This window comes from Hyperolius riggenbachi, chromosome 11 (assembly GCF_040937935.1).
Source record: "Hyperolius riggenbachi isolate aHypRig1 chromosome 11, aHypRig1.pri, whole genome shotgun sequence".
NCBI lineage: Eukaryota > Metazoa > Chordata > Amphibia > Anura > Hyperoliidae > Hyperolius > Hyperolius riggenbachi.
The window spans coordinates 160295921-160319476 of NC_090656.1; the positions used below are offsets into that span (position 1 = coordinate 160295921).

A 23556-nucleotide genomic window follows, 5' to 3' on the forward strand; every position below is an offset into this window, starting at 1 on the left:
GCACGCCTAACTAACCATTAACAGACAAACATAAAACAGAGGACGCGAGCGCTTGCTTAACGGTTACCTCACCGAGCCTGCAGCAAGCGTAGCGGACAAGACAGACACACGAAAACAGGGACAAATGAGAGATAGGATCCACAGCACTAGCGAAAAGTGGCCCGCGTGATCCAGGTACAGAGTAGCAGAACAGAAGGATCCCCAGCGCTAGCGAAAAGTAGCTAGCGCGATCCCAGAAGACAGAACAGAAGGATCCCCAGCGCTAGCGAAAAGTAGCTAGCGCGATCCCAGGAAACAGAACAGAAGAGATAGCTGGTAGCAACCGCTGCACCAGCTATACTCCAAGAACAGAGATCAGAACCATTTCCTGTCGACCACCTTTGGGGCAGGACAATGGCAACAGGCAAGACAAGACAGAACAGGCAATACAGATAATACAACCTGACTGGGCTAGAAGGGGAGCCTAAAGCAACCCCCAGGAATTAACTATACTAGATAGCAATGGCTGACACTCCAGCAGTGTCCATCAGGAACAGGCCATGGAAAGGAAATGACCAGCAAAGCCTTCTGGGAAACATAAAGCTCTTATAGTGCCAGTCATCAAAAAAGGCAGGTAGGGGATTTGCATAACGAACGCATGCAAATTCCCCAGCAAGAGAACAGACCAGAAACTTGCAATGGAAAGACAGGTCTCTGTTCCAGAGACCTGCAGCCCACAAACTAGAGGAATGAACAAACAGCTGTCTGCCTGTGCAGCCAGCTGAGCGGATCATCACAGTACCCCCCCCTCTAGGGATGGATTCCAGACATCCCTCAAAACTGGTATCATCACAAAACTCTATCTGAAGACTCATGAAGGTCGGGGCAGCCCGACAAGGCCCAATTCCAGAGTCAGTCCATCCGAAACCGACCTCATCAGAAGCAGAAGCCACCGAAACATGCCCATCAGCACTACAAGTCTCAGCGTAACACCCATCAGGACTGTGGACACCAGAGAAGAAGCCATCGACACCCTCCAGACAATACCCACCACCTTCCAAGGAGCGTCCAAGAATACCAAACCTGCCGCAATACCTGTTCGAAGTGTCCCTTACAACACCAAAGCCATTGCTGATCGTATTCAGGGCACCAAGCAAAACCTTTCCCGGAATCTCCCAGAACGCCTTGAAGCTCCGCAGAGATCCCAAGAAGCCAGAACGCTCACCAGGCTCACATGGAGAACCACCAAGAACCCCTATGGAACCTATGATCATTCCAGACTCAAAATTAGTAGGACACCCATCAAGATCAGGACTTTCAGGGACCACTTCCGGGCATGCAAGCAGGCAGGCTATATCAGAACATGTCTCCACTGAGGAAGCATCTGAGTACGCTGGTAACCGAGGCACACTTGGGCTGTCTGGGTCACAGAGCACATCGGGGTACACCAGTACAGGAGAAACCTCAGGACATGTCGGGGAACTGCCAACCTCAGAGTCCGACACGACAAGACCAAAACCAGTACCGGGCAGAAAATCATCATGAGTAAAGGTCACAGGTAGTGGTCTTTCAAAAGAAGACACGGACTCAAATTCAGAATTTTCTGTAACTGTAATATCATCATTGACTACACATGAATGAAGCTCCACAAGAGCTGCAAAAGTAGTCAGCAAGGCAGCAATGCCTACTGAAGTGGGCAACACCTCAGAAGGACCTGGGGGGGCAGGAGACATCTCCTACAAGTTCTGCACCCTTTGGGAGGAACTCAGAGACCTTCAGATCATCAAACAAGACCTCAGGAACATCATTTTTCAAGTTGTCTAAGAAGGATTCTGTACTATCCATGTTACAGGGCAAAACTGGAACTTTACTTTGAGAACAGGGCAGATGTCCCAGGGAAGGTTCCACCATAAACTGAGACTGAATTTCATCATCATGAGTGGAACGTACAGGAATATTCACTGGACCACACACTGACTCCCTAACTTTAATCTCGCTGCACCCAGAACTCTGCGTAGCAGTCAAACTAGCTTGCAACTCCAAAACTGCAGAAAGACAGGTAAAAATAGCAGCAATACCTAGACGAGCCTCTAGGGGCAGGGCAGGAGATATTGTACAAGGCAATATTGACTCATCCAGAGTACTGGGTGGAGAGTCAATACTTTCTTCAGAATCAGACTCGCAAATGTCAATGCAAGTGGACATCATGCCTTCATTCATGGTACAGGGCAGGTTCAGAGAAAGCTTCTCTGGACAAGGCAAAGAAGCTTCAGCATCAGATTCACAAAACCGAAGCGCTGTCTCACTCTTAGATTCGGCTAACAATGTCGAATCCGAGGAGTCAGAACGCAAAATTTGCGGATCCAAGATCGCTTTAGGTTGCAAAACTGACGCTTCCATATCGCAAACCTCCGCGATCTGCAGAGCAGACTGCAAGGCATCTAGGACAGAAACACTGGAGCAACTGTCATCAGGCAACAGGCCTGCACAGGCGCAAACAGAACAAGACACAGATTCATTTGCAAAAGAAGTGGCGACAACAACAGGAGAAACTTTATTAGACACATCAATAATTTTCTTAAAGTTGCATAACTTAGGAATTTTCCCCATGGCAGGCTCACAAACGGACGATCTTAGAGAACCTGAGGGAAAAAATCTGTCTTCCTTAGACACAGGACCACACAGACCTTTTGCAGCCATATGTGCGGTGGCGACATCAGACCGCACTGGTTCAACTTCCACACAAGCAACTGCTCTGAACGACTTGCACTCAGACTTCAAACACTCAGTTGCTTTGGGAAAGGGAATGCATTCAAAACTCACTTTCTTTAAATCCAGAGGATTGGAACAATCGTCCGCTGACAATGTGTTTTTAGCAGATTAAAGCGCATGTAGTTCATCCAAAATCATTCTCCACACGTCAAACAGCGGAGTCACAAAGTCAGAGATACATTCACCAGTCTTGATTAAAGTGCACGCAGACTCAATGCACGCATACAAAACTGCTTCGTTTTTAGAACGGTAATGATTGCAAAACGATCTCCAATCACATTCCAATTCATAGACCAGGAGCTCGATCTCCCATTTCTCAAACGGGGGCTCCCATGCACACTTAACAAAGGATGAACAATTATTGTGCGCACAGTCTACAGATGGAACTGGAGCAGGAACGGAACGGAAATCTTTTACCTCTTTATTGGGATCAATTAATTGGTGTGTGTGTAATTCATCCAAAATGATCTGCCACACATACATCACCAGATCCACAACACACTCGTCACATTCATCAGAATCAATCAAAAGGCACACAGAGTCAAGACAATCGTTCAGGACATCCGCGTTTTTTGCGATGTAAAAATCGCAAAAGGCTTTCCAATTCAAATCAAATTCCTCCACCAAAGCCCCGATTTCCCATGAGGCAAATGGCGGTTCGAACAACCCGGTATCTAAATAATCTCCATATGGGTGGGGATCAGGAACGAGTACAGATTTTTTAACTGCTTTAATATAGTGTGCGATCCTACCTATAGCAGGATCCACATAAGCTTTGGATTGGGGCAAAAAACCTGGAAACTGATCAGCAGATGCATTATAAACATCATTATCATACTGCATGGTTTTGCCCATTTCAGACTTGACAGAAATAACCTCTCTATCTGTGGTTGCCATGGGAAACGGATCTTTCCGCTGGGAAGCCTTCCTAGATCTTTTACGTTTAGATTTAGAGGCTTTGGATGGCTGCTTTATGGATGAAAGAGTAGATGGAACAGCTGATTGAGCTGCTGACAACAACTCATTAAGGGGGTATGGTAATTGAGGTAATCTCAGCCAATTGTGAATTAAAAAGGCCAAGAATTCCATGGGTCTTTGACTCAGGGTGGTATGATCTAACACATCATAACCCCACATTGACATTTCGCCCCCCAACAGAATGTAGACCATTTGGGGGGCCCAGGTAGACACTGGGGTGCATTGGAATTCAGGGTTCGCTAACAGTTTCGTACACTCAGACAAAAATTCGTCTGCTGATTCAGGTTCAAGTTTTTTAAATCTCTTAAAGGTACAAGAGCCATATTCGACAAAATCGTACAAATCGGAAATTCCGTCTACACTGGGGTTTTGGGTTGGGCTGGTCATTCTGTAACGATTGTGGAACTTTCTCCGTGATCAGCGCACAACGAGTGCGCTGACACTGCGGAAATCCTCCACAAGCGTATATTTGCAGGCACCCAGAAAAAGGTGCTACGCACCTGTAGAGGGAAATTCCTGTCGGCAGATGGCGCTGGGAAGTGCAGAGGAACCAATCCTCTGTACCTCCACAAGTGCCAGACAGGAATTGTACGAAGCGCAGAACGCAATCGCAAGAGAGGCAATTGCGAATGAGATTGAGCAAAGGGATAGGTTGTATGTGTGTGCGCCAATCCAGTCGCCACCCCGCGACCGCGCACACACAACAGCAGATACGAAATAGGAACGCGATCGCGAGAGGTGCGATCGCCAGACGTGACACAAGGCAGATCAGAATAGAATATGAGGGTAGCAAAGGCACAGCAAATACAATAAGGAGATACGGAAAATAATAAACGCTAGCTAACCGCGAACACCGCACTCATTCGCAACAGTGCACGCGGTTATGCGCGATCTCCACGTGATAAGCTCAATAGAGACAAGCACGCCTAACTAACCATTAACAGACAAACATAAAACAGAGGACGCGAGCGCTTGCTTAACGGTTACCTCACCGAGCCTGCAGCAAGCGTAGCGGACAAGACAGACACACGAAAACAGGGACAAACGAGAGATAGGATCCACAGCACTAGCGAAAAGTGGCCAGCGTGATCCAGGTACAGAGCAGCAGAACAGAAGGATCCCCAGCGCTAGCGAAAAGTAGCTAGCGCAATCCCAGAAGACAGAACAGAAGGATCCCCAGCGCTAGCGAAAAGTAGCTAGCGCGATCCCAGGAGACAGAACAGAAGAGATAGCTGGTAGCAACCGCTGCACCAGCTATACTCCAAGAACAGAGATCATTTCCTGTCGACCACCTTTGGGGCAGGACAATGGCAACAGGCAAGACAAGACAGAACAGGCAATACAGATAATACAACCTGACTGGGCTAGAAGGGGAGCCTAAAGCAACCCCCAGGAATTAACTATACTAGATAGCAATGGCTGACACTCCAGCAGTGTCCATCAGGAACAGACCATGGAAAGGAAATGACCAGCAAAGCCTTCTGGGAAACATAAAGCTCTTATAGTGCCAGTCATCAAAAAAGGCAGGTAGGGGATTTGCATAACGAATGCATGCAAATTCCCCAGCAAGAGAACAGACCAGAAACTTGCAATGGAAAGACAGGTCTCTGTTCCAGAGACCTGCAGCCCACAGACTAGAGGAATGGACAAACAGCTGTCTGCCTGTGCAGCCAGCTGAGCGGATCATCACACCGGCACACTCTGCGAGGGACACCGCCGCGGCGACTGGCGACACGGCGGAGGGTCTCGCATGGCGGCAGGCGGAATTCTCTCCGCAAGCGAACGCGGACCCGGGGCCTGGCCTCTCCACTTCTCAGAGGCAAAGGGTCGCACGCGCGCGCGAGGAGGCAGGACTTTTACCTCCAAAGTAGGAGGCTCAGCTGACTCACTAGTCAGCTGCCTCAGGAGGTGTCCTGATTGGTTGGGGCTCTGGAGTGGCGCTGAGTAGCTCTCTAGCTACATATACAACTTGCCTGTCAGTAGCAAGTTGTCTGCTGTCGTGAATACACTGTTTGTGTTAGCGCTCAGACCTTAGTGCAGTGCCCAGGTGTTGATACTAAGGATTTCACACCTTAGCTTAGGAATATTATTGTATATTGATCTGTGTTTTGACTCTGGCTATCCCTGACTACTCTATCTCTTGATGATCTTGTACCGTTGCCTATCTGATCCTTGTTGCCGACCTCTGCCCGTTTACCGATTACTCTTCTGTCTTCTGCTCCTGTACTGTTGCCGTCATCTCTGTTGCCGAACCCTTGCCTGTCTGACCCTTCTCCCCTCAGTGGAACGTCTCCCACTGGAGCGTTATCTCTGAGGCTTGCCTCTCCGAGACGCCTGCCCCAAGCAGACGATTACTGCTAGGGGTCGAGATTCCTCACTCAGCCTGGTTAGAGGATCTCACTCACGGGGTTCCCATTCAGAGGTAACCACACCTCTGAGGAATTACCGTGAGGTGGATATTTCCACACTTCTGTTATTTTACTGTCTTTATTGTGTTACTTTTGCTGTCATGCCCAGAGGTTAGCAATATATCTGTATTATCGGTGATTCTGCAGATCGCCAATAATGGGGTATATATCTGCATTCTTGGTGATACTGCAGATCACCAATAATCAGATTCTCTCTGTGTGCTAACATATATCATGACAGAACAGCAGACCATTAGTATGGAAGCACTACGCAGTCAGATCGAGACTCTAACCAACTCGCTTAATAGCCTCATTGAGGTGGTTAATATGCAACAGATTCTCTCTGTGTGCTAACATATATCATGACAATTGCTATATACCCTAGAAAATCATATATAAGCTTGAGTATTTGACACTACTCTGTATGGTTCTGATACAGTTCTGAAACATGCTTGACGAAGAAATTTAAAGTTTTTAAAAATCTTGCAGAGAAATCAGTTAGTAATTAAATGTATCACCTAAACAACTTTTGTCTTCGGATTCTCTCCATGACTTATACCAGACCACATGCAACTATTAATACTATAGGGCTCCTTTACTGTATGTCTTCTTGTAGCTTAGCCTCCTCTGCTCTTTGTGCTTGTTCTTTTATCTAAAATGTTGATCTCTTATTTCTTTCTTGATTTGTTTGTGCTTTTGCTTTTTGTTCTCTTGTTTGGCTTTGACTGGCTTTATTTTTAAGTTGTTCCCTTGTTCTTTTTTCACATATCTTGAGCCATCCATTCTTTCTTCAGGCCCCTTTCACGCTAGAATTTTCATTGCGTCACAATTTTTTGCTTTTGATTGTCTAAGGCACGGATTTGCTAAATTTTGTTTAACAACTTTTTGCTAGTTTCTAAATAAATTTTGACATGATTCCAAGGTGTTTCAACACCTGTCTCATGTGCTGGTAATTGATCAAGTGCTTAAAATGTTTTTGGAATTCATGGCCATGTCACAGCCAGGGTTTATCGCTTAAATAGCTATTCAAGCTCGTACAACCTTTCAACCATTCATAGTTGTCTTCAAATTAAAATTAAAATATTACTTTTAACAAAATTGTATTAGAAAATTATAGCACTAATAGATGTCAGCAGCACTTTCTTAGTCAAATGGGGGTTTCATTTCAAAGAATTAGCTTACAATGTTAAAGGGTAAAAGTCTCCAGAAAAGTAGTATTTTGCTCCAAAACAGGCTGTGGCTGTAGTATGATTTTTATGAAGGCGAGCCAACCTCATAAGAATGGTTTGCTACAGTTTTCTGCAGATGTGTGTCCGGTTGATTGTTATGCTTCAGACATTAGCAGTAAGGCCAGAGTGGTAATTTTGTTTATGACACGCCAATATTTAAGTTACCAGTAAAATTTTATACACAAAGGAAAGATACTTTAATTTCAATTGCAATCTGTTTCCACCATGGTCAGACTTCAGCATAATATTCCTTTCATTCTGCTATGTGGTGTATGCACAAGAAATGTCACTTAAAGTTTTGAAGTTTGAACAGCCGATATAATTTTATCAGATATCACTTGAGAGTCTGCCTGCTTATCTCTACTTTTAAATTAATATCTTGACTTTAGTTTCAGTAATAATTTGATTTAAAGAGACTCAGAGATGACATTAACTCAAGCTCTGATACTTACCCCGGGCTTCCTCCTGCCCCATAAACGTGTCTAAGTCCCACGCCATCCTGCTGCGGTCTGCCGTTCAGCCGTGGTGAGCTCCGTTACCAGCCTCAGTGACGTCAGTTTGGGTCTACTGCGCATTCGCGGGAGGTCTGTGCATGTGCAGTAGACCCTGACTGGCATTGACTGAGGCTCATAATGGAGATCACTGCGGCTGAACGGCAGAGTGCGGGAGGACGGCGTGGTACTTAAACATGTTTATGGGGTGGGAGGAGCCCCAGGTAAGTATCAGAGCTTGAGTAAATTTCATCTCTGAGCCTCTTTAAAGAGGAACTCCAGTGAAAATAATGTAATAAAAAAAGTGCTTCATTTTCACAATAATTATGTATAAATGATTTAGTCAGTGTTTGCCCATTGTAAAATATTTAAAATCCCTGATTTATAGTCTGACATTTATCACATGGTGACATTTTTACTGCTGGCAGGTGATGTAGCTGCTGCTTGCTGTTTTGGCAGTTGGAAACAGCTGTAAACAGCTATTTCACACAATGCAACAAAGTTCACAGACAGGAAACTGCCAAGAGTACGTACTCAGAATTTCTTTGTGGGAGGGGTTTCACCACAATATCAGCCATACAGCGCCCCCTGATGGTCTGTTTGTGAAAAGGAATAGATTTCTCATGTAAAAGGGGGTATCACCTACTGATTGGGATAAAGTTAAATTCCTGGTCAGAGTTTCTCTCTTTTTTTTTTTATTTCAATCGTTTTTATTGGATTTTATAAGATAAAACATTAACATAAGTCTGCACAGACTATATAGACATTGGCATTTGGTTAGGCTGTAGGAAAGTTTACTGTCATGTACAGGCTTTAACATCAATAACAGTCATAATAGGAGTAATAGGGATAAACATAATCAAGTATCAGTGATATTGTCGACTGGCATATATAAAGCAACCAAAGGGTTGTGGTAGTTTAGGGCATTGCCTTCGTTGTATTATGTAAAGATTAGTCATGGTGGCTATAATTGCGACAAAATGTCTCTTGCCCATTCATGGAACCAAAATTTTGGCTGGGCATGAGCCTATTTTGTTCTGATAGTGTGGTTAGCTAATGCTGCCTGTCTCCCAGTGGAGGCAGGGATAGATATCTGGAGGGCCTGTCTAACAATAAGTAAGGAAAGTAGTAAAGGAGGAAAGGGGGGAGAGAGGAAAGAAAGACGTGAGGATAGAAAGAGAAGTGAGGTAGAGTATGGGACGAGGAGAGAGTCAGCTGTAGCAAATCAGCCTGGGCAGTGAGGGCCAGGGTGGCTCCAGGGTGTCAAACCGCGCCAATCCTAGCGCTATAATCAGCCCCCAGTAGGTATTCCATGAAGGAAGACCAGATTTTGTTGAATTTAGTCATGTTGTCTTCTAGTCTGGCACGCAATTTCTCAAAGAAGAGGATGCGGCTTAATCTGTTCTTCACCAAGTCGAAGGAGAGGAGACTAGAGTTCCAAGCTGCGGCGATCGTCAGTTTAGTTGCTGTGAAGATATGATTTACTAACGTATTTTGCGGTTTAGTAAGGTTTGGGTAAGGGAGGCCCAGTAAAGTATGGACTGGGTTCCTAGGTATTGGTTGGTTGACTAGCGAGGAGGCCCAAGTACACACTCTTAGCCAGAGTCGGCGGACTTTAGTACATTTCCACCAAATATGGACATGGGTTTCAGGAGTGTTACAGCCTCTGAAGCAGTTTGGGGATGTATTGTTTTTAAACTTGGCCAAACGGGAAGGAACCAAGTACCATCTGAAAAGTAGCTTGTAGTTAACTTCGACTAGGTCGGCATTGATAGAAATTTTGGGGATATTAGTCCAAATGTCAGACAAGTCTTCAGGATCGATCGAGATATCTAAATCTTTCTCCCAGTCAACTATATATTTGGGCTTGTGCTTGGGTTGTGCATGGGATAATGCCTTATATATGGTTGAGACAATGCCAGGTGAAAGTGGGTCTGTAGCGCAGATATGCTCAAATGGGGTTCTAGTTAAAGGACAATCTGTGAGGGAGAGGTGGGATTTAACAAAGTGTGAGATCTGCATGTATCGAATTCTTTCAGTGGGGGGGAGTTGCTTATGCTCATGTAGGAAGGCTAAGGTTTTTATGCCTGTGTCTGAAGATAATCCAAAGTGTAGAGACCAGCACCATCGATTTGTATATGCTCTTTTTATTTTGTAGAAAGACACATTGACAAGAAAATGCAACGTTTCGGAGGGGACCCCCTCCTTTCTCAAGCCAGTGTCAGTGTCTACTAATGCAATTACAACACAGCCTTATATACTAAACATACCTTGGAGTATATCCAATCACATTTAAACAGCGCCTATGGCGACCAATCCCCTTCTCACGCTTCAGGCGGACCTGATGGGGGACTCTATTGTTAATATTTAAATGTGCGCTTTGCCCAGCAAGTATGAATTGCGCAGGAGCGGGAGGGGACGGCCGCGTCCATGCGCACATCCACCCATGGCGCCGACCAATAAGCCACGAGGAGTTATACCTCCGTCATCATGATCACGCCTCCTGGTGGAGGCGGACCTGATGGGGAACCTCGCTGGCTCGAGAGCGCGGCAGAACGCCGCGCCCTCTGGTCCTGACGTCAGAGAAACACGTGGGTGGAATGTAAACAGACCGCCCACGTGTTTTCGGTGGAGCGCACACAGGCAATAGCCGTCCCTCCCCTCCGCGTCACACAGAACAGGACAAGAATGCCCAAACCGTCAAAGACCCTGCAAGGAGACACAATAATAAGTAGTAAATAATAAATAATAATTGAAATAGATTATACAGCTAATATCGGAGAAGTTATGAATACTTTAAATGAGGGGTTGCATATCATACTCCCTATTCATACCCCGTGGTTCCAGAGTATCTAATCTTCTTATCCATACTGCCTCCCTATATAGCAACTTTTTTAGTCTATTGCCACCCCTCCTAGGAATTGTCACTTGCTCCAGAATCTGAAATTTTAACTGACTAACTGAGTGGCCAGCAGATAAGAAATGTGAGGAAACAGATAGTTCATTATTTTTGGTCCTAATAGTACTTTTGTGGGATGCTAATCTAGCCTTCATAGGTTGCGTTGTCTGTCCAATATATAAAAGTCCACATGGACATTTCAAGGCATAAATTACATAACGGGAATTGCAGTCAAAATGGCCATGAATTTTAAATGATGTGCCCAGGTGGGGATGTCTCACGACCGGGCCTTTAATTATACTGTGACAATTAGCACAATTCATACAAGGATAAGTTCCATAGGGACGATTAGAAACAGGGGGACAAGACTGTGTTGAGCCTAAATCTGCTCGAACCAATTTATCTTTTAATGTAGGGGCTCGTTTGTATGACATTAAAGGGGGGGTCTGGAATTCTACCACATTTGGCAAACCATTTTTTAGGATATTCCAATTACGTCGTATGGCATCTGCTATCCTATTACTATGTATATTATACTGGGAAACAAAAGGAATTCTCTTATTGTTGCCCCTCCTCCGGTTTACATTATCCGATTTCACTGCCTCAAGTTTCTGTCTAGCTCTACCCAGCAGATGTTGGGGGTACTGTCTCTGAATAAACTTATGTTCCATCTCGTCCAGTCGTTGTTTTTTCAAATGTGAATCATTAACTATACGACTGATGCGATAAAACTGGCTATTAGGAATGGATGCAATAGTGGCAGGTGGATGAAAGCTATCATAGCACAGTGTCGAGTTAACATCCGTGGGTTTAACGTATAAGTCTGTGCTCAACCCACCATTGGACATTCTCACGACTGTATCAAGAAAGCTGACCTCACCCCTGTCACTATGAACAGTCAATTTGATAACTGGACATTTTAAATGGACCTGATCTACAAATTCCATAAGGCTCGAATGTGGCCCCGCCCACACGCAAAAAACATCGTCAATATATCTATACCAACAATGGGCAAACGTTGTAAATAATACATTGGTGTAAACAAATGATTCCTCATATAAATTCATAAAGATGTTTGAGTAGGACGGGGCCACATTCGAGCCCATTGCCGTACCCCTGACCTGTAGATAATATTCATTCTCTACCATAAAATAGTTACACGACAAAACAAGCCTAAGTAAACCACAGAGAAATCTAATCTGACTTTTGTCATAATCTGAGGCACAGTTGAGTATGTGCTCTACAGCCTCTACACCCCCATCATGTGGGATGGAGGTGTAGAGGCTCTCCACATCAAGAGTCACCAATAGTGCCCCCTCAGGTATAGGGGGAAGTTTGTGGATTGCGTCCAAAAACATTGAAGTATCCCTAAGATAAGATTTGCCTGCTATGACAAATGGTCTTAACATAATGTCCAGATATTTAGCTAACGGAGAAAAGATAGAATCGATACCCGCCACAATAGGACGTCCTGGCGGACGTTGCTTATTTTTGTGTATCTTTGGACATATGTAGAAAACTGGAATTATTGGATCCTTTTGTATTAAATACTCAAAAAGTTTATCATCAATAATATTACTATAACGAGCCTGTTGTAACAAATCCAAAATTTTCTTTTGAAAGATAGACGTTGGATCCTGTGGCAGTTTCTGATACGTGGTGGTGTCAGATAACAAACGATTTATCTCACTCCTGTAGTATTGGGTATCCATGATCACCACCGCTCCCCCTTTGTCTGCCTGTTTAATGATAATGGATTCATTATTCATTAGTTCTCCTATTGCAATGCGTTCTTCTACTGTAAGATTATGCTGTATCCGAAATTCTCCATGTTGGTGAGATCTAGACACAATAGAATCCACCTGTTCCTTCACTGCGGACACAAAGTTCTCAATCACTTGGCATGTAGGGGGAGAAAAATTACTTTTTGATCTTAGGGTAGTGTCACTTAGGGATAAACAATTGTCATCAACAGGCCTAGGAGGAAACCAACATTCTCGTGGTATGCTGAAGTAATACTTCAGCCTAATTGCTCGAAAAAATCTGTAAAGATCAATATCCAGGTCAACTGGCTGTGGCCAGTGGGTAGGTGCAAATGAAAGTCCCTTTTCCAACAATTGCTGCTGTGTTGTAGACAGAGTCACTGAGGAGATATTAACAACAATGGACTTATTTATTTCACATTGGTCCTCACAGGTCTGGTCTGTTTGAACTTTTGTCTTAGACGATCTTTTATGTTTCCTCCCGCCCCTGCGCTTTCGTCTGCGCTTGACGGGTGTTCCGAAGATGATTGGGAAGTTGGAGGTACATCTGTTGAGTCCCCCTGTTGTCCCCGTTCATATGGTTTAGGACGAGTCTCAGGTCTCCTTCTAGATTGTGGTTTCTACCAGTTATAGACATATCCATTTTTATAATCAGATGTATCTCTCTGGAACTTCTCTCTTTTGATGATCTCAATACTTTTCCTATGATTCTCAATCATGGTTTTCAACTCCACAGCAAATCTTGCATAATTATCAGGACTGGAGTTATCAAACAGTCTCTGTTTCAGATCATCAATCTGAGTTCCAATTTTTGGCAGTTCCAGCATGATACGATCAATCGTGAGCAACATGGCGTCAAATGACGCCTTATTCCATATCATAGTCCATGTTTGACAAAACTCATTGTCATTCGGGAACATAAGGGGACTGACATTTGATCTAATGCCTCTAGGAATCCTGCCCACTCTCCGATATTCAGCCAGGGTGGTGGCATGTAATTCCAAGGAAACTTCGAATTTCGATAATTTCTCCAATTGTTTCTTAATGGCCTTGTCATCCACTGTATTAAGGAATGCCACCTCCGTTGTAACCTGCGACATTATCCTGTCTGTGTCCTCCGTTGTAAAGGAGAAAACCAACTTGCTGAGATCCGCTGTCTCCATGGTAATACAGGGTGCACGTCTTGTGCTGCAGAAACTGGTCAAGTGCTAGTAGACCGCACTCCTGTCAGATTTCCCTTGATGTGCCCAGGTCACGGAAACAGGCAACACTCCTGACTCCAATATCAATCCAAAGTGTAGAGACCAGCACCATCGATTTGTATATGCTCTTTTTATTTTGTAGAAAGACACATTGACAAGAAAATGCAACGTTTCGGAGGGGACCCCCTCCTTTCTCAAGCCAGTGTCAGTGTCTACTAATGCAATAACAACACAGCCTTATATACTAAACATACCTTGGAGTATATCCAATCACATTTAAACAGCGCCTATGGCGACCAATCCCCTTCTCACGCTTCAGGCGGACCTGATGGGGGACTCTATTGTTAATATTTAAATGTGTGCTTTGCCCAGCAAGTATGGCTTGAGAAAGGATGGGGTCCCCTCCGAAACGTTGCATTTTCTTGTCAATGTGTCTTTCTACAAAATAAAAAGAGCATATACAAATCGATGGTGCTGGTCTCTACACTTTGGATTGATATTGGAGTCAGGAGTGTTGCCTGTTTCCGTGACCTGGGCACATCAAGGGAAATCTGACAGGAGTGCGGTCTACTAGCACTTGACCAGTTTCTGCAGCACAAGACGTGCACCCTGTATTACCATGGAGACAGCGGATCTCAGCAAGTTGGTTTTCTCCTTTACAACGGAGGACACAGACAGGATAATGTCGCAGGTTACAACGGAGGTGGCATTCCTTAATACAGTGGATGACAAGGCCATTAAAAAAACAATTGGAGAAATTATCGAAATTCAAAGTTTCCTTGGAATTACATGCCACCACCCTGGCTGAATATCGGAGAGTGGGCAGGATTCCTAGAGGCATTAGATCAAATGTCAGTCCCCTTATGTTCCTGAATGACAATGAGTTTTGTCAAACATGGACTATGATATGGAATAAGGCGTCATTTGACGCCATGTTGCTCACGATTGATCGTATCATGCTGGAACTGCCAAAAATTGGAACTCAGATTGATGATCTGAAACAGAGACTGTTTGATAACTCCAGTCCTGATAATTATGCAAGATTTGCTGTGGAGTTGAAAACCATGATTGAGAATCATAGGAAAAGTATTGAGATCATCAAAAGAGAGAAGTTCCAGAGAGATTCATCTGATTATAAAAATGGATATGTCTATAACTGGCAGAAACCACAATCTAGAAGGAGACTTGAGACTCGTCCTAAACCATATGAACGGGGACAACAGGGGGACTCAACAGATGTACCTCCAACTTCCCAATCATCTTCGGAACACCCGTCAAGCGCAGACGAAAGCGCAGGGGCGGGAGGAAACATATAAGATCGTCTAAGACAAAAGTCTAAACAGACCAGACCTGTGAGGACCAATGTGAAATAAATAAGTCCATTGTTGTTAATATCTCCTCAGTGACTCTGTCTACCACACAGCAGCAATTGTTGGAAAAGGGACTTTCATTTGCACCTACCCACTGGCCACAGCCAGTTGACCTGGATATTGATCTTTACAGATTTTTTCGAGCAATTAGGCTGAAGTATTACTTCAGCATACCACGAGAATGTTGGTTTCCTCCTAGGCCTGTTGATGACAATTGTTTATCCCTAAGTGACACTACCCTAAGATCAAAAAGTAATTTTTCTCCCCCTACATGCCAAGTGATTGAGAACTTTGTGTCCGCAGTGAAGGAACAGGTGGATTCTATTGTGTCTAGATCTCACCAACATGGAGAATTTCGGATACAGCATAATCTTACAGTAGAAGAACGCATTGCAATAGGAGAACTAATGAATAATGAATCCATTATCATTAAACAGGCAGACAAAGGGGGAGCGGTTATGATCATGGATACCCAATACTACAGGAGTGAGATAAATCGTTTGTTATCTGACACCACCACGTATCAGAAACTGCCACAGAATCCAACGTCTATCTTTCAAAAGAAAATTTTGGATTTGTTACAACAGGCTCGTTATAGTAATATTATTGATGATAAACTTTTTGAGTATTTAATACAAAAGGATCCAATAATTCCAGTTTTCTACATATGTCCAAAGATACACAAAAATAAGCAACGTCTGCCAGGACGTCCTATTGTGGCGGGTATCGATTCTATCTTTTCTCCGTTAGCTAAATATCTGGACATTATGTTAAGACCATTTGTCATAGCAGGCAAATCTTATCTTAGGGATACTTCAATGTTTTTGGACGCAATCCACAAACTTCCCCCTATACCTGAGGGGGCACTATTGGTGACTCTTGATGTGGAGAGCCTCTACACCTCCATCCCACATGATGGGGGTGTAGAGGCTGTAGAGCACATACTCAACTGTGCCTCAGATTATGACAAAAGTCAGATTAGATTTCTCTGTGGTTTACTTAGGCTTGTTTTGTCGTGTAACTATTTTATGGTAGAGAATGAATATTATCTACAGGTCAGGGGTACAGCAATGGGCTCGAATGTGGCCCCGTCCTACTCAAACATCTTTATGAATATATATGAGGAATCATTTGTTTACACCAATGTATTATTTACAACGTTTGCCCATTGTTGGTATAGATATATTGACGATGTTTTTTGCGTGTGGGCGGGGCCACATTCGAGCCTTATGGAATTTGTAGATCAGGTCCATTTAAAATGTCCAGTTATCAAATTGACTGTTCATAGTGACAGGGGTGAGGTCAGCTTTCTTGATACAGTCGTGAGAATGTCCAATGGTGGGTTGAGCACAGACTTATACGTTAAACCCACGGATGTTAACTCGACACTGTGCTGTGATAGCTTTCATCCACCTGCCACTTTTGCATCCATTCCTAATAACCAGTTTTATCGCATCAGTCGTATAGTTAATGATTCACATTTGAAAAAACAACGACTGGACGAGATGGAACATAAGTTTATTCAGAGACAGTACCCCCAACATCTGCTGGGTAGAGCTAGACAGAAACTTGAGGCAGTGAAATCGGATAATGTAAACCGGAGGAGGGGCAACAATAAGAGAATTCCTTTTGTTTCCCAGTATAATATACATAGTAATAGGATAGCAGATGCCATACGACGTAATTGGAATATCCTAAAAAATGGTTTGCCCAATGTGGTAGAATTCCAGACCCCCCCTTTAATGTCATACAAACGAGCCCCTACATTAAAAGATAAATTGGTTCGAGCAGATTTAGGCTCAACACAGTCTTGTCCCCCTGTTTCTAATCGTCCCTATGGAACTTATCCTTGTATGAATTGTGCTAATTGTCACAGTATAATTAAAGGCCCGGTCGTGAGACATCCCCACCTGGGCACATCATTTAAAATTCATGGCCATTTTGACTGCAATTCCCGTTATGTAATTTATGCCTTGAAATGTCCATGTGGACTTTTATATATTGGACAGACAACGCAACCTATGAAGGCTAGATTAGCATCCCACAAAAGTACTATTAGGACTAGTGTTGGGCGAACAGTGTTCGCCACTGTTCGGGTTCTGCAGAACATCACCCTGTTCGGGTGATGTTCGAGTTCGGCCGAACACCTGGTGGTGTTCGGCCAAACTGTTCGGGGTTCGCCCGAACTGCAGAATGCATGGCCGAACATGGCCGAACAGGGCCCCTGTTCGGCCGAACAGGGCCCTGTTCGGCCGAATACTGCCCCCCTATGCCCCCTATGGGGTCGCAGGCATAAGGGGGGAGCATGCCCTGATCGCGGGGGGGGTCGGAAATTCCCCCCACCCCCTCCGCTAGCGCTCCCCCCTCTGCCCGCTTCCCCATACAAAAAGTTTGAAACAAGTTCAATAGTACCTGGCTGGTGGCACTGGCTGGCAGTGGAGTGAGGAGGAGTCCGAGTAGCAGAGTGACGTTGAGGCCGGGCAGCGGGCGGTTCAGCGCTAGTACCCTTGTGGTACTTCCGCCCTTTCTCTGACCTCACGTCCTCTGCATACGAGGGTACGCATCACGCGTACCCTCGTATGCGTCATCACGCAGAGGACGTGAGGTCAGAGAAAGGGTGGAAGTACCACAAGGGTACTAGCGCTGAACCGCCCGCTGCCCGGCCTCAACGTCACTCTGCTACTCGGACTCCTCCTCCTCCTCACTCCACTGCCAGCCAGTGCCACCAGCCAGGTACTATTGAACTTGTTTCAAACTTTTTGTATGGAGAAGCGGGCAGAGGGGGGAGCGCTAGCGGAGGGGGTGGGGGGAATTTCCGACCCCCCCCGCGACCGGGGCATGCTCCCCCCTTATGCCTGCGACCCCATAGGGCCCCCAAAATGGGCATGTTCGGGGGTCCCATTGACTCCCATTGAGTTCGGCGTTCGGGCCGAACATGCCGAACATCTGGCCCATGTTCGGCCTGTTCGGCCCGAACCCGAACATCCAGGTGTTCGCCCAACACTAATTAGGACCAAAAATAATGAACTATCTGTTTCCTCACATTTCTTATCTGCTGGCCACTCAGTTAGTCAGTTAAAATTTCAGATTCTGGAGCAAGTGACAATTCCTAGGAGGGGTGGCAATAGACTTAAAAAGTTGCTATATAGGGAGGCAGTATGGATAAGAAGATTAGATACTCTGGAACCACGGGGTATGAATAGGGAGTATGATATGCAACCCCTCATTTAAAGTATTCATAACTTCTCCGATATTAGCTGTATAATCTATTTCAATTATTATTTATTATTTACTACTTATTATTGTGTCTCCTTGCAGGGTCTTTGACGGTTTGGGCATTCTTGTCCTGTTCTGTGTGACGCGGAGGGGAGGGACGGCTATTGCCTGTGTGCGCTCCATCGAGAACACGTGGGCGGTCTGTTTACATTCCGCCCACGTGTTTCTCTGACGTCAGGACCAGAGGGCGCGGCGTTCTGCCGCGCTCTCGAGCCAGCGAGGTTCCCCATCAGGTCCGCCTCCACCAGGAGGCGTGATCATGATGACGGAGGTATAACTCCTCGTGGCTTATTGGTCGGCGCCATGGGTGGATGTGCGCATGGACGCGGCCGTCCCCTCCCGCTCCTGCGCAATTCATACTTGCTGGGCAAAGCGCACATTTAAATATTAACAATAGAGTCCCCCATCAGGTCCGCCTGAAGCGTGAGAAGGGGATTGGTCGCCATAGGCGCTGTTTAAATGTGATTGGATATACTCCAAGGTATGTTTAGTATATAAGGCTGTGTTGTTATTGCATTAGTAGACACTGACACTGGCTTGAGAAAGGAGGGGGTCCCCTCCGAAACGTTGCATTTTCTTGTCAATGTGTCTTTCTACAAAATAAAAAGAGCATATACAAATCGATGGTGCTGGTCTCTACACTTTGGATTGATATTGGAGTCAGGAGTGTTGCCTGTTTCCGTGACCTGGGCACATCAAGGGAAATCTGACAGGAGTGCGGTCTACTAGCACTTGACCTGTGTCTGAAGATAAGGCATAAACCGTAGTGAGGTGGGAATTTACCCACCAATGGAAGCTAGCTGGTGAGATTAAGGCTGCAGGGAAGGAGGGGTTCCCTAGGAAAGATGCAAGGGGCCTATGAGGGGATAGTAAGTTTCCGGAGTATTTGCAGCTATCCCAAACAGATAGGGAATGTTTGATTATAGGATTAGTGATTGTTGTTCTACTGGCTGGGGTGATCCAGAGGAGATTAGAAAGTTTAATTGGGTCTACTAAAGACTCTTCGATATCAACCCATGAAGGCCTGTGGGAGTTCAGCTGCCATAGGATTAATGGGGAGATTTGTGCAGCCTTATAATAGAGTTTCAGGTTGGGTACTCCAAGACCCTCCGTCTGATCTTGATCGATACAAGTATAGACTGCGAAACCTCGGTTTTTTTAGAGCCCCATATAAAGTGATTTACCTTGTTCTGGATGTTATTTAGGAAAGAGGCTGGTAGTGGGATGGGTAGCATACGGAAGGCGTAGAGGAGTCAGAGTTTCTCTTTAAGGTGTGTAACCTATTAGCCTTCAGCACCCAATCCTGGTGGTGGGGCTGCCACCTAAAGCTTCCAGGCACACTGATTCACTGTCTGAGTTCTTTCCTTTACCCTTTGAATTCAGCTTCCACCACAAGGCAACAGTGCTTGTTTTTGGTTCACCCTGGGTTACCCCAGTACTTGCTATTTCTAGCCACCATTCCTTGTTCCACCACCCAAGGAGGTTTCTGATGAAAGACCAGCACCTCCGCACAGTCTTCACCTCACTTTAGCTATCATGTTCAAGGTACCTGTCAGACAGGGGGCACATAAATTCACCACCATATTTTACCCCTACTTTACGTTACCCAGTCCCTAACACAAGGAGGTTTGAACCCCTTTGAATTAATACACAAGGTTAAAAAATGATTGGTAGTTTAATGTAAATACTGCAAAATGACAAAAAGCGTGGGTATGAAGTGCCCTCAGTTATGAAGGGATGATAATGAACAAACTTTATTAGTACATTTTTATATATTCATGCATTTATTTTCTGATTAGCTCAGTTTAACATAATTTTAATATTATTTATTTCCTTGCTGCATAGGTGCGTTTATTCCTGCAGTCCCCATTCAACCTGTGATTCTTCGGTATCCTAACAGACTGGTATGTATTTTAATATGATTCATGCTGTCAAATGCAAATGCAAACTGTGTCAATTCCCATTTTTACTTAAAAATAATATATATATATATATATATATATATATATATATATATATATATATATATATATATATATATATATATATATATATATATGAGTGTGTAAGCGGCTACAATGGACCAAAAGGCCCTCTTACTAAAATTCTATGGGAAACAAAAGTTTTCCTTCTAAAAACAGAAAGTATTTGCAATTATTCAGGTTGGAGTGAGCTCTGAGATGTCTCCCAGTGCATCACTGCTGAATATGCAAATCATCCATTGTTGTCCCTGTAAGCTAAACACACCTCCAGATCCGCTGGAATGCAATGATGTGGCTCTGTATATTTAACAAGCTGAAACATCACTGCATTCCAGCTGATCTGGAGGTGTGTTTAGCTTCCAGGGATAACAATGATGATTTGCATTTTCAGCAGTGATGCACTGGGAGACATCTCAGAACTCACAACAACCTGAATAATTGCAAATACTTTCTGTTTTTAGAAGGAAAACTTGACCACTGCGAGATTGGTCAAGGATCGCTCTATGGATGTCCAGCATCAGATCTGCAGGTGGTGTTCCTCCGGTGATTATGCAGGTCCAGATGGTTCTATTAACCGCTCATAAGACAACACAGATCTCGCATAGCATAATTCCGATATGATAAAATAATAAATAAACTTTAAACCAACAGACAGAAATGGATATAATTGTATAAGGAGCTGTCATCACCCGAGGTGGATAAAGGCAATACCCAAAGGACAACTGATCAGAATACGCAGGAATTGCAGCCAAATGGAGGGCTACTTATCCCAATCCCAAATTCTACTTGAATGCTATGTAGATAAGGGATACAACGAGTCTGATATTCAAAGGGAAATCATGGAGGCGGGGGAACTAATAGGGAGGAACTCCTAAAGGATGGCCCCAGAAGACAACAACAAAAACAGATGGAGAACATACCATTTATTACTGACTTTTCAATTCAGACAAGTTGAACATATTTTTAATACTGGGCAATTGTCAGGGAGGATACCTCACTGCAGAGGATCCTCCCTGAACAACCAAAGTTTGTTTATCATAGAGCAAAAAACTTGAAGAGCTAATTGGCTCCAAGTAGTGTTGGGCGAACAGTGTTCGCCACTGTTCGGGTTCTGCAGAACATCACCCTGTTCGGGTGATGTTCGAGTTTGGCCGAACACCTGGTGGTGTTCGGCCAAACTGTTCGGGGTTCGCCCGAACTGCAGAATGCATGGCCGAACATGGCCGAACAGGGCCCCTGTTCGGCCGAACAGGGCCCTGTTCGGCCGAATACTGCCCCCCTATGCCCCCTATGGGGTCGCAGGCATAAGGGGGGAGCATGCCCCGATCGCGGGGGGGGTCGGAAATTCCCCCCACCCCCTCCGCTAGCGCTCCCCCCTCTGCCCGCTTCCCCATACAAAAAGTTTGAAACAAGTTCAATAGTACCTGGCTGGTGGCACTGGCTGGCAGTGGAGTGAGGAGGAGTCCGAGTAGCAGAGTGACGTTGAGGCCGGGCAGCGGGCGGTTCAGCGCTAGTACCCTTGTGGTACTTCCGCCCTTTCTCTGACCTCACGTCCTCTGCATACGAGGGTACGCATCACGCGTACCCTCGTATGCGTCATCACGCAGAGGACGTGAGGTCAGAGAAAGGGCGGAAGTACCACAAGGGTACTAGCGCTGAACCGCCCGCTGCCCGGCCTCAACGTCACTCTGCTACTCGGACTCCTCCTCCTCCTCACTCCACTGCCAGCCAGTGCCACCAGCCAGGTACTATTGAACTTGTTTCAAACTTTTTGTATGGAGAAGCGGGCAGAGGGGGGAGCGCTAGCGGAGGGGGTGGGGGGAATTTCCGACCCCCCCCGCGACCGGGGCATGCTCCCCCCTTATGCCTGCGACCCCATAGGGCCCCCAAAATGGGCATGTTCGGGGGTCCCATTGACTCCCATTGAGTTCGGCGTTCGGGCCGAACATGCCGAACATCTGGCCCATGTTCGGCCTGTTCGGCCCGAACCCGAACATCCAGGTGTTCGCCCAACACTAGCTCCAAGTTGTGTGAATCCACCAAGGGAAATAGTCCCATTCTGGCAACAAAATGGATTTTTTTCCATGTAGAGAATGCCTAGGATGTAGGGAAGCAATGCCAGTGAGATGCAGAGAAGTGACATCTATGTCAAAAGGCAAGTCCTTGAAGATCAGGCAAAATATAACCTGCAATACGAAGGGGGTAGTCTACATGGTATGGTGCCCATGCGATATACAATACATAGGCAGGACAACTAGACCACTCAAAACCAGGATTGGGGAGTATATAGGCAATATAAGGAGAGGATTCATCGGCCACAGCGTATCTGGACATTATAGGATTCTCCATAACGCAGATCCGAGTACACTACGTTTTTGTGGAATCGAAAAAGCCAATTACTCATGGAGGGGATGTAATAAAACAAAGGAAATATCAATAAAAGAAACAAATGGATCTACCGGATGGGTACCCTACAGCCAAGGGGACACAACATTGACATTGACCTTAACTGCTATATCGCTAATAGTTAGATAAATGTTCACCTCACTGTTGTATAAAAATGTATTCATGGTAGAAAACATATGTAATAGATAGGAGAGATTTAAATTACCTGAGGATGCATTCTAGATAACAACCACAAGATGGACTAGTAGGGAGTAATGAATCTGATGTATATCAAGAAAGTTTATGATAGTAAAGATGCTTTATATATGAACTATGTAGAACATCATAATCCTGTAATGTCATAAAGGCTACATCTTTCAAACGTTTTTAATTTCTTTTAACTCTTTGTAATGTGCATTCTTAACTGGAATATTGCTTGTAAAACGGCTGTCCCCAGGGCGGTGTATAACTCCACCTGTGGGATAGGCTGTTAGTAATGGGGAACTGGTTACCCATAATTCATCTGTAGCGCTCCAAGCTGAAGCGCTGCAGCCCTTCCCATGGAGGCAGCGGCGAAAGCTCAGCAGGGGGTGGCAACTACGGAGGCGGATACCAGCACAGCTCATAAAATAGATCTGACGTCCGATGGCTAACCACGCCCCTGATGAGTCACGCGGTGTGACAAAATGCGTAGGGTGGAGCCAACGGACGGTCAGGAAGTGTTGCAAGGATCAGTTTACACACTAGAAGCGGCGGAGACACGGCCAGTCAACGAGCCTGTCCGGGAGGCACGAGGGACAGCACGGGGGATAACGGAGTCAT

At 45.1% G+C, this 23556-nt stretch overlaps 1 protein-coding gene across 6 annotated transcripts in view; it reads left to right on the forward strand.

The window, feature by feature from the left end:
- The window catches only part of LPCAT2 (lysophosphatidylcholine acyltransferase 2), a 390784-nt gene that overhangs the window by 210654 nt on the left and 156574 nt on the right, over positions 1–23556 (forward strand). For all 6 annotated transcript variants that reach the window (XM_068260831.1, XM_068260828.1, XM_068260829.1 and 3 more), the window contains one exon: positions 20213–20271. In XM_068260831.1, the coding sequence (XP_068116932.1) occupies positions 20213–20271 (59 nt within the window). The remainder of the gene's footprint in view (positions 1–20212; positions 20272–23556) is intronic.